The sequence below is a fragment of the Megachile rotundata genome, chromosome 12 (genome assembly GCF_050947335.1).
Source record: "Megachile rotundata isolate GNS110a chromosome 12, iyMegRotu1, whole genome shotgun sequence".
NCBI classification, from domain to species: Eukaryota; Metazoa; Arthropoda; class Insecta; order Hymenoptera; family Megachilidae; genus Megachile; species Megachile rotundata.
The window spans coordinates 9,956,254-9,967,836 of NC_134994.1; the positions used below are offsets into that span (position 1 = coordinate 9,956,254).

The following is an 11,583-nucleotide window of genomic DNA, read 5'->3' on the forward strand; positions in this document are numbered from 1 at the left end:
ATTCCTAAATTTCCCAAATTTTCTACTCTCCAAATTTTCAAATTTCGGAATTCTGAATTTTGCCAATTTCCTATTCTCCAAATTTTCAAATTTCCGAATTTTGAAATTTCCCAAATTTCCTACTCTCTAAATTCTCAAATTTCCGAATTCTGAAATTTCCCAAATTTCCTATTCCCCAAATCCTCAAATTTCCGAATTCCTAAATTTTCCAAATTCTCATATTTTCCAAATTTCCAAATGCTTAAATTTCCAAATCCCCAAACTTCCGAATTCTGAAATTTGCCAAATTTCCTATTCCCCAAATTCTCAAATTCCTAAATTTCCCAAATTCTCATATTTTCCAAATTTCCAAATCCCCAAATTTCCAAATCCCCACACTTTCAAACCCCCATATTCCAAACTGGCCAATTCCTCATTTTTCCAAATTAAAAACCATTAAATTTCTACATTAATCAAATTTCAAAATTCAATTGACCCTCGAATTTAATCGCCACACGTTATATCGCACCTGTTATAGATAGATGCAACTTCCTACCTCTCCATTTACTCCAGAGGAGCCCACGCGCGTGCTATTCGACGAAAAACAGTATCGCCGATCAAATTGATACGAAATTAGCAGGAGCAATAACAGAGTGCGCACGGTATCGCGTTTCGATCAGCGACAGACGATTACATGGAAACGACTCCTGATACCGCGATAGTTTAGCGATAGGATTTGCCCGCGAGTCGAGGTTATCCCTGTCCGAAAGGAGAATTTACACGCGGATTTACATAGTTTTCTGATGGGTAAATAAAGGGGCTTGAAATTGACATATTGCACAATAGAAATTTAAATGCGCTTCGATGACTCTGCGAGAGATTTTTTATTCAACAATCAAGAGACTAATTTGGAAACACAATTACAGACGATTAATATTAAAATACATTACAATCACTTTGACAATTTTTATAATTTCAAACAAAGTGTCCGCTAAAATTTTGTATCTCAATTAACAACGATTAACTCAGAAGCAAATCACAATATATTAATAAGTAAATAAATTGAATAATAAAGTGACTCGCAAAAATTACGAATCAAGTGCACAGAAGCGAAAATGCCACTTTTTAAATTGAATATTACCCTGTTTCGTAAACAGAAATTCCAAGGTCGGAAATATATATTTATCCAAACATACCCGCAAACAAAGGGTGATTCCTTTACAGCAGGTTTGACCACGTCATAATCGTATAATTACGTTCGTTAAATACCGTGCACCTTTCAAACGAGCAAACTATTCTGTTTTAATTAAAACTTTTTGTTTCAGTCCGGGGGAAGAAATTCTGCAACGCATTTAGAGCGGGAATTCAAACTAAAGCGATGAGGTAAACCAGCAGGTAAACCCCGGCTAGTGGACAGGGCAACGGGTTGATTGATCGCGTGTCAGGTTCCAGCCAACCTGGCGCCAGCACAGAGTTTCTCAACCTGGCGCCAGTCAACCTTCTGCACAACAAGTCACTATACAATCTGTCCTCGCTACCTTATCTACACGACATTTAAGCATAAATTTCCTGACTCATATTTTCCACGAACGTGAACGTTATTCGCTGGCTACTCTGTGGAGAACAAGAATAAATTTTCGTTTAACGCCGTTGATATCGAATTTATTATCTCGGCAAATTTAATTACGGTGGCCATGGCGATCTTATAGCCAGTAGTCGAGAATTTGGGGGCTTGGAGGGATCTTGAAATTTGGAAATGGAAACAAATTGGGAATTTAGGGATTTGGAAGATTGATAGTAGGAAAATTTGATGAAGGGTGTTAGGGAGCTGGGTATTTGGAGATTTGGGTGTTTGGATATTTAAGAACTTGGGATTTTGGGAATTTAGAGAGCTGGGGGTCTTGAAATTTGGAAGTAGACGAATTTCCAATTGGGAATTTAGGGATCTTGACATTTAGAAATAGGAAAATTTGATGAAGGGTGTTAGGGAGCTGGGTATTTGGAGATATGGGTGTTTGGACATTTAAGAACTTGGGATTTTGGGAATTTAGAGAGCTGGGGGTCTTGAAATTTGGAAGTAGACGAATTTCCAATTGGGAATTTAGGGATCTTAATATTTGGAAATAGGAAAATTTGACAAGGGGAGTTAGGGAACTGAGAATTTGGAGATTTGGGTGCTTGGACATTTAAGAACTTGGGACTTTGAGAATTTGGAGAGCTAGAGAGCTTGAAATTTGACAGTAGACGCATTTCCAACTAGAAATTTAAGGATCTTGACATTTGGAAATAGGAAAATTTGACGAGGGAAGTTAGGGAGTTGAGAATTTGGAGATTTGGGTGTTTGGACATTTAGGAACTTGGGACTTTGAGAATTTGGAGAGCTAGGGAGCTTGAAATTTGACAGTAGACGCATTTCCAACTAGAAATTTAAGGATCTTGACATTTGGAAATAGGAAAATTTAAGGAGGGAAGCTAGGGAGCTGGAAATTTGTAAATTTGGATGTTTGGACATTTAGCAACTTAAGACTTTGAAGAGCTAAATACTTAGAACTTTGAAACTCAATAATTTTTAACAAAAAATTGGAAATTTCTAACTAAAAAATTTTCGAGCTTATGAATGTTAAAAACCTAAAATCTCAGATCTAAAAATGTGACAATGCCGCATAAAGCCCCAAGTTAAACTACCGTTGAAAGCGGTAGATACAAATGATATAGATCGGCAGTCTCCATCAACGTGGCTCTTGTCAGTCAGTTATTCCTTGGCGCTCTTCTCCACCGTGGAGGCTTTTTATTTGATCGACGAGTGACGTTATCGGGGGTAATATTGGAAAAAGAGGCGGCTCCACCACTTCCGACCGATCTGGCTCGCTCCATCAAACATTCATGACTGGCCCGTCCGCGAGCTCCGCGTTTTTCGCTCCGTGAAAATGCTTCCGATAAAATGCACTGTCCCCCCACCTCGCCACCCTTAACGCTCTTTTGTGCGCGATACGATGTCGCCCACTAATATTCCTCGGGTTTCCGCTTTTAGGTGGCTGCTTTTCAAAAATCGTTCCGCTCGCTCGAGTCCGATGATGATCCTCTCTGTTCTGAAATTCCTACTTTCACGGTAATTCGCGGCTCGTTCGATCGTCGAATTAATCGAGGTCTGGGAACTTGTTGCGACAACTCGGCGAGAAAGTTGACCCTCGGAAATGTAAGTTTAAAAAACCGTGAACCGCAGAGGGGTTGCGGAGAGGAGGGTGTACAGGAAGAGTTCTGGATGCAAAAGAGAGGAGAGGGAACTGTAGACCACTTCGTCACACTCGAGAGAAGACGGAGAGGGCAAGCTTGTTCCAGTTTACGGTCCTCGGAACCGTAGTTAGAGAAAACTCCGCTCTACTTGGACCTACCCCGTCTCGTGCTGCTAAACAAACCAGCCCCGAAATTTTGACAAAACTCGGGCAAATTCCCTGTCGAAATAAATCCCAAAGGATGCTCGCTGAATCGCGCTTTCATGCGGGATGCTGCGATGCATACGCTGCCTACAAAGCGTAATGTCCGGCCAATGTGTACACTGCCCAAACGTTTCGGCAATGTGGGAATATGTGAACTATCCTGATTTGCATACCATTGTTTCGTACATTTTCTACATATTGTTTACTTTGTCCAGGTAATGTGTATCGCACAATTGCTTCATCTCGAAAACCAAACATTTTTCTACTACCGACTGTTGACGATGTGCCATAAACTCAACAATTTGCTACAACAATTTGCTTCAGAACATGTAGAAATTTGAGAACTTGATGATGAATTTAGAGATGCGTGAATTTAGGAACATATGAAATTGAAGGCAATCGAAGAAATTTGGGCATGTAGAAATTTAGACATGTAGAAGTTTGAAAACTTGATGATGAATTTAGAGATGCGTGAATTTAGGAACATATGAAATTGAAGACAATTGAAGAAATTTGGGCATGTAGAAATTTAGACATGTAGAAGTTTGAAAACTTGATGATGAATTTAGAGATGTGTGAATTTAAGAACATATGGAATTGAAGACAATCGAAGAAATTTGGGCATGTAGAAATTTAGACATGTAGAAGTTTAAAAACTTGATGAATTTAGAGATGTGTGAATTTAAGAACATATGAAATTGAAGACAATCGAAGAAATTTGGGCATGTAGAAATTTAGACATGAGAAGTTTGAAAACTTGATGATGAATTTAGAAATGCGTGAATTTAAGAACATATGAAATTGAAGACAAGTGTAGAAATTTGGGAATTCAGAAATGATAGAAATTTTAGGATCCGTAAATATCCATAAGCTTACTAAAACTCTGTTCCATTATTATCTTCGAGATATCCAATAAAATTTATCATAACAGAGACTACAATTCCCAATTACCTCGATACATACGATGATCCACAATTAATTGCGAATGCAACAATTTGCATGAACATCCGCAATTTTGTCAGAGGAATCATTATGGAATCAGAGGAAGTATGTGAGCATATATCAGACGATGCACGATCTGTCAGGCATTCGTCTGAGGAATGCAAATGTACTCGACGTGAATGGTAATATGTAGATTAATCCCCAGCTGGTCGAAAACTCTTCAGGAACTAACCTCGTTTTACTCGGATGTATAATCGTCTCGAGAGCTTTTCTAACGAATGCCTCTTATATTAGTGGTCGGATTCTACCTATGAATTACATTCTTCTGTTCCGAACGTTCTGATTGAAATATTACCTTTCTCAAATGGCCATAGTCGCATTTCAATGTGTCGCGTTTACTGTGTTCGTAATATACCAAGCATCTCATAAAGTATCATTTGTACAATGTTGACATTCGTGCGAAGTTATTATGAAGGCAACATTTTCTTATTAAGCGTCGAAAGTAGCGTTCATAATATAGTTTCATAATTACTCGATCAAAACATACAACTTCGGGAAAATTTTGCAAATCATTGTGACTGATGAAAATTATTTGTATCTCAATGTACGACTTGGCGGAGATTATGATGTACTTTGAGATGTAAATAATACGATGTATGCAAAACTACTTGTCACTGATTATTTACAATTTCTATCTTATCACTGGGTCAATAAATCTGGTGCATACGTCAATAAAATCTTTTACAACAGCACATCGATAATATTGTACTGTTTGTGACCGAACTGTTTCAGAAATAAATGCATGAAATTCGGTCGTGAAAAAATTTTGCAAATAAAATTTGAAGTTTCGAACCTTAGAATTTAGTAATTTGTAGAGATTAGAAAACTTGCGAATATACGTATCTAAAAATTCGAAAATGGAAAAATGTAAGAATTAATCCAGAGTTAAGTCTAATTGCATCTAAACGTATTTGCTTGAAATCGCAACGGATCACGGGGAACGAAACAGTTAATTACCCAACAAATTCGAGTATCATCGTGAACATACTTCCGTTACTTATCTCCTTGGCATAATAGGCGATCCATCTCGAAAACGTACCGGCAAGGAGTTTCCCGGAATACAAAACAGTTTTCCGATAGTTTGGCTAGTGCGAAAACGAACAGAGTTCGCGGAGCCTAGTCATCAGCGTGGGAACAACAGAAACTCGGCATGTATCATCGTGAAAGAAGGATGAATTACGAATCTGAGCAGTACTTACCAAAGTTTTCATAAAGTTTAACACCGCTAGAAGGCCACTGCATTAAACGAGGTGCAGCTGCAACAGAAAAGGTAGTTAAGGTTAATTCCACGTAACAACCTGACGAGGGTTATTACCGAATCAATTGGTTACACCAATTCAAATATCAGCTGAAGACAGTGTGATCATATATTCTCACACATAAACGTATTTTTGTAATATATAAAATACGCCATCGTTAAATAATTATGTACAGTAAAGTTATAATTTTGCAACATATTTAGATAGTCTGAAGAATATCGTTCACCACTTTCCATTATCAACTGCGTATATCTTCCACTTTGAAAGTCATAGTCAAGGTCATCGATACTTATTGCAAATTTTGCAATTTAACAACAATTACGATTACAATAATGCCTTTGAATAAATTTTACATAATTAGCTCGTCCTCATAAATTTTACATAAGTCCTCGGTACATTACGCACAACAATTCGAAGAGTATCGATTATTTGAAATATACGTAGTATCATTAATTAATGACATTGCGCAGACTATACAGCTCCTACGAGTTATCATGCTACGTTCATCCCAACAGCAATTTTATTGCGCCAGTTGTCGTTCAGAATAGTGGCACACAGCATCGCTGCACCGTTTTGCCAAGATGGCATCCGCGTGTTTGACCCTTCTAATCGGTGCCCTAGTCCTGTTGACCGTGTACCTAATTAAAAAGTACACTTATTGGAAGCGACGAGGAATTCCAACGGCAAGCGGAGTTCTTCCTCTTCTGGGTAACATGTTGCCAGTGTTAACCCTGAGGTACAGCCACTTGAGCTACAACGTGAAAGTGTACGACGACCACAAAGAGCACAGTATGGTCGGATACTACAAATTTCTGAAACCGGTGCTGCTAGTTCGCGAGCCGCAGCTAATAAAGACAGTGATGCAAACGAATTTCTCGAGTTTCGCCGACACCGGAATGATACTGCGACCGGACCTGGATCCGCTACTCTCGAAGAATCCATTTTTCAGCGTAGGCGAAGCGTGGTCGCGCGCTAGGAAGCGAATGACCAACGCGTTTTCGAACGCGAAATTGAAGATACTCCACGGAGCCGTTAACGGAGTCTGCAAAAAATTCGAGGACTTTTTGAATCGGCAGTTGTCCACCAGCGACAAGTACGAGGTCGAGTTGAAGCAATTATTCTTGAAATTCACCGGCGAAGTTGTGGCCAACGCCGGTCTGGGCATCGAGGGATACTGCTTCGACGATAACAAGAAATCTATGGCGTTCTATGCGATGTTGGAACCGCTTTTCAAAACGAACCTCTTCATGGGTATCTTGCAAATTATCTTTTTCGTTCCCGAACTGAGAAATTTCTTGCGTTTGAGGTTCATACCGAAGGAGCTCGATCAAACGTTCAGAGGCATCGTGAAGGAGAACCTGCAGATCAGACGAAATGATCCGAGAGAAAGAAGCGATTATCTGCAGGTGATGATCGACATGGAAAAGACGGACAAACAGAATATAGACGAAGAAGCGATCACAGCCGAAGCGTTGTCCTTGTACATGGACGGTTTAGAGACATCCAGCATCACCCTTAGTTACCTCGGTTTTCATCTGGCGACGCATCCGGACGTACAAGAAAAATTGCGACAGGAAGTGAAGTCCAAAATCGCGAAATATGATGGGGTGCTGACGTTTGAAGCACTGAAGGAAATGACGTACATGTGATCAAAGTGATCAACTGATCAAGTCAATCAAGTGATCAGCGAATCGCAAAGATGCTGTCCCGTTGTATCCGCGCTTAAGAGGCAATGTACCGAAACGATCGAATTGAAGGGATCCGATGGACTGTCCTGTCGAGTGCAGCCTGGCACAATTGTTATGATACCCAACTTCTCGTTGCAACGGGACCCGAAATATTGGCCTGACCCTGAACTGTTTGACCCGGAACGCTTCAACGAAGAGAGAAAGCAGGATATCGTGAAAATGACTCATCTTCCTTTCGGAGAAGGCCCGAGAATGTGTGTGGGCATGAAGATGGCGATGCTGCAAATGAAATCGTGCGTGGCTACCTTGCTCAGCAAGTACAAATTGGAATTGTCGAAGAAAACGCAGCAGCCTTTGAAATATGTGTCTCATTCCTTCATGTTGACACCCGTTGGAGGAATATGGGTTCACATCTCAAAGATTTAGTTACATAGCAGTTTATATTAACATTGCTATTTACATATTCTGAATTTTTATTTCACTTAGCTGTAATGTATCTGTGCTAAACTCAGATAAAATGCCAAAAATAATTTGAGGCGTATCATTAAATCGCTGTATCTTAATTGCTTCACATTTTTCACCGCTGACATGATAGGTCTCATTGGCGTGGAATGATTATATCACTTTTATCGTTCGATAAGCACGAATCACTAGTCGTGTAAACAAAAGAAGTATATCAACAATTTTTTATTAACAGCACGCTTTCGATAACTCTCTTTTAAACTTATTATTTCTTGCATCACATTCAGATGTCTTCTGAAGCGATTTAAAATTACTTTCGTATCCTCACAGATAATAAAAAGTACCACGTGTGAGAATGGTGTCAAAATGGACATCCAAGCGTGATAGGAGGATAGTCACACACCGAGAATTCGCACGAGGCGTAGCGCCGCAACAGCGTGTTTAATCGATTGATTTATCGATTTAAGAATTCGTGACAAGATTTCCCGATACAGGAAGCCGTTATTCAACTCCGGATCGGTGTATCCGAGCATCGTGTAATTCCTTAGGAACGAGACGGATTCTCGGAGCGTCAGGTGGTTCCGAGACCGCAGCTGATCGATAGAAACGCGGTTTAATGACAAGAGGAGCATCGATGGACATCCGATATCCCTCGTCTTACATGAAGTTGATTGTACAGGGTCGACGGTAATTGTCACCGTCTATCATGGTAGTTGTAACACCTCCGATGCCAATGTCTAACAACTTTTCGTATTCTTTCCACGTAGCTAAAATATTCGCAACCTGTCGCCAAAGTTCACGATGGGGAAGCTTCCTATAAAACTAGATTCGTTCGCGGAATTATGGTGCTATCACGGTTCCGTATACGGCAATCTGGATATTTGCTCTAGTTCAGATATTGTGGGGAATTGGAAAAACTTGAGGATATTGGGAATTTGCAAATTGAGTTGATAAATTGAGAAAAATTGGGGAAATTGCGATTGTGGAAATTGGGAGATTTGAAGAACTTTGATGTCTGTAGATATTTGAGAGAATTTAAAGTTTAAAAAATTTAGGAATTTAGAGATTCGAGAAATATGACCATCGCAGCTTTGAACTGCAAATGAGAAAAGTATCCACTCCAAGATCATAAAACTAAGATCCTAAAATAAATAATTACAGGATTAATTACGTCACGTTCCATCGCTCCTTTCAACAAAAATTGCTTTAATTAAAAGAGAGTCTCGTCAAACATCCAACTCGGAGAATCTCCAGCGAGCGGCGCAGAGGTTGACGATGATAAACATTCGAAGGTAAGTTGGAAATTAAGAGTCGAAGAGAGTTGATCTTCGATGGAAAGTAATTTCTCTTGAACAAGTATAAAAAGGAGGATCCCTTTTATCGGTAGAAATAGTTACTCGGCAAAGTGACGTAGTTTGGATATTCCTCGCACGTTTTTAAAGCGTCCCGTGTCAAAGAGTTCGCTGGAACTGTTCAGGGAAGTTGCACGAATCGTCCACTCCCTAGAGAGGATTTTCCTGAATTCGTTTCAACTGGATTTCCTATCCTTCAGCCAGGTACATTTCACAACATAAGCGTGTGCTTACACACACTCACGTACTAAGACACAAAGGGTAAGAAAGAGGTGACACGATGTATCTTCCTGAAACAATATTTTCGTTCCCTTTTACGAGATTCGGACTGTTTGGCGAGATACACTCGAAAAGGGAAAACCATGTATTATTATCGTCGAATCAGGTTTCATTCGACGAGATTTGACTTCGTCTTGAAACTCGTTCTTTCACAAATCCTTCGGGCGGATGTTCTAAGGTTTCAACGCAAAGACTTCCAGAGTTTTTATCAATCTTCCTGGAACGAGTATTCTGGATCGATCTTCGCAAGCTTACAACGCTTCTTCGTCTTGGGAATTCGGGGACTTTGACTTGGAAAATGTAGAAATATTCTCCCAAATTATCTGTCCACTATAAAAAACATATCACAGTAATAAATGGCTGACCTCGGTCAAACCACGCTCCTTCAAGGTGAACCTGAGAACATCCATCAATTTACAGCGATCGTTCTATCAACCCACGTTACACGTTCACGCAAACCACGTGTAAATTATTCTCACTTGCAAGGGGGACCCCAACTATTAAACTACAAGTGTAACGAGCTTTTTACACGGTAACAGCATACATCGTAACAACATCCGCAGAAAATTCCCTACAGCAGCTTGATAACTTTAAACATACAAACATTCGAAGATAAACATTTTTAAGATAAGTCGCGAACACGAATATGACATGCATGTTTTGTTATCACACTGACCAAGTAAAACGTTGTTTACAAATCCTGGGATTCCGTTTTATCAAACACGTTCTTATATTACCACTTTAATACGCAATATTCTTTGGAAGCTATTCAAATATTAAATGACGCATTTATTCATACTTTCATCAAATGGCAATTTCTAACCTGTATAGAGTACATTGCCGCAAGGTAACATTTCTGATAAATTTATATTTTCGAAAACTATGAAACGCTTATGTGGGTCGTATAACTCGCTAAAATTAAAATCAAACCCTTGTGACATCGTTTATGATTTAAAATTGTAAAATTATCAAAGTCCTTACTTTTGGAATGGTGTTTCCATCAAGAAAGCACGATAGTATGCAAATTCTATATCAAAGATGACATAGAAATACGTAAAATGACAGACCTAATTCAGAGGAAGGGGACTCAGACGGAGGGCGAGCCAAAGGGGTGGTTGATCGATTGCGTCGGTACATGCACAATAACAGGGGGATGGAGTCATGTATCTGGGCTAAACAGCCCATTTGCCCTGCACAATGGAGGCGACGTTGCTGTGGGCTCGACTTAATTACAGAGGCTGCCTTTGGCAGACAACGGAAGAGCGGCAAGAGGATCCTTTATCGGAAGCAGCCTACATCTAAGCTCCATTTAATTGACTCGGACGAATGGAAAATTCGCCGACAAATCGATGCCCATACATCCTAAATTAATTAACGCGCCGAAGCCTCGACAACAGCTATCGACTATCCCCAACGTTTAGACACACTCAGCTAACTAATTACAATTTCCCGAACTCCAGATATACAAATTTAAACTGCTCAATTTATCTTCGGGTTCTACTAATTTCTTCCCTCTACAAATGCTCCAATTATCAAATTGCCAAAATCCTATAAAAATAATTTGCAAGTATCATTGTCAATTGCTGCAACCTTACTCGTAATAATATAACGAGCGAACTGTCCCCTATATGTGATTCAACATCGTTGAAAATGAGATCAGATTTGCAGATCGCAAAATACAGTTGCCATGCAAAGTTGGATCTAAGTATACTTTCGTTAGGTACTTATCCTACCCGCATAATACCGCGCTGCATCTCGGAAACGAAACGGTAAGAGTTTCTCAGAATACAAAACAGTTTTCCGATAGTTTGGCTAGTGCGAAAACGAACAGAGTTCGCGAAGCTTAGCCATTAGTGTGGTAACAGCAGAAACTTGGCATGTATCATCGTAGGAGGAGGATGGATTACAAATCTGAGCAGCACTCACCAAAGTTTTCATGAAGTTCACCGCCTAAAGAAGGCCACTGCATTAAACGAACCACTGCAACAGAAAAAGGCTATGGTTAATGTGGAAGGAGCACAAACTATGATATTAAGGTTTCCTGTTAACTGTACGTTCAATCATTTCATTCGACTTTTAAAAAATTATAATTTTTTGGAGATCAGAAAAATTCTTACATTTCCAC

At 39.6% G+C, this 11,583-nt stretch overlaps 2 protein-coding genes across 2 annotated transcripts in view; one reads left to right on the forward strand and one right to left on the reverse strand.

The window, feature by feature from the left end:
- The window catches only part of LOC100883355 (protein Fe65 homolog), a 186,144-nt gene that overhangs the window by 155,804 nt on the left and 18,757 nt on the right, over positions 1-11,583 (reverse strand). The window contains exons 2-3 of the mRNA XM_076538106.1: positions 11,385-11,438; positions 5,618-5,674 (exon numbers count right to left, since the gene is read on the reverse strand). The gene's annotated coding sequence lies outside the window, so the exon portion shown is untranslated. The remainder of the gene's footprint in view (positions 1-5,617; positions 5,675-11,384; positions 11,439-11,583) is intronic.
- LOC100883243 (Cytochrome P450 309a2) lies at positions 6,187-7,914 on the forward strand. The gene is given in 1 exon segment (XM_003702171.3): positions 6,187-7,914. A coding segment is annotated over 1 exon segment (1,533 nt). The 5' UTR covers positions 6,187-6,258; the 3' UTR covers positions 7,792-7,914.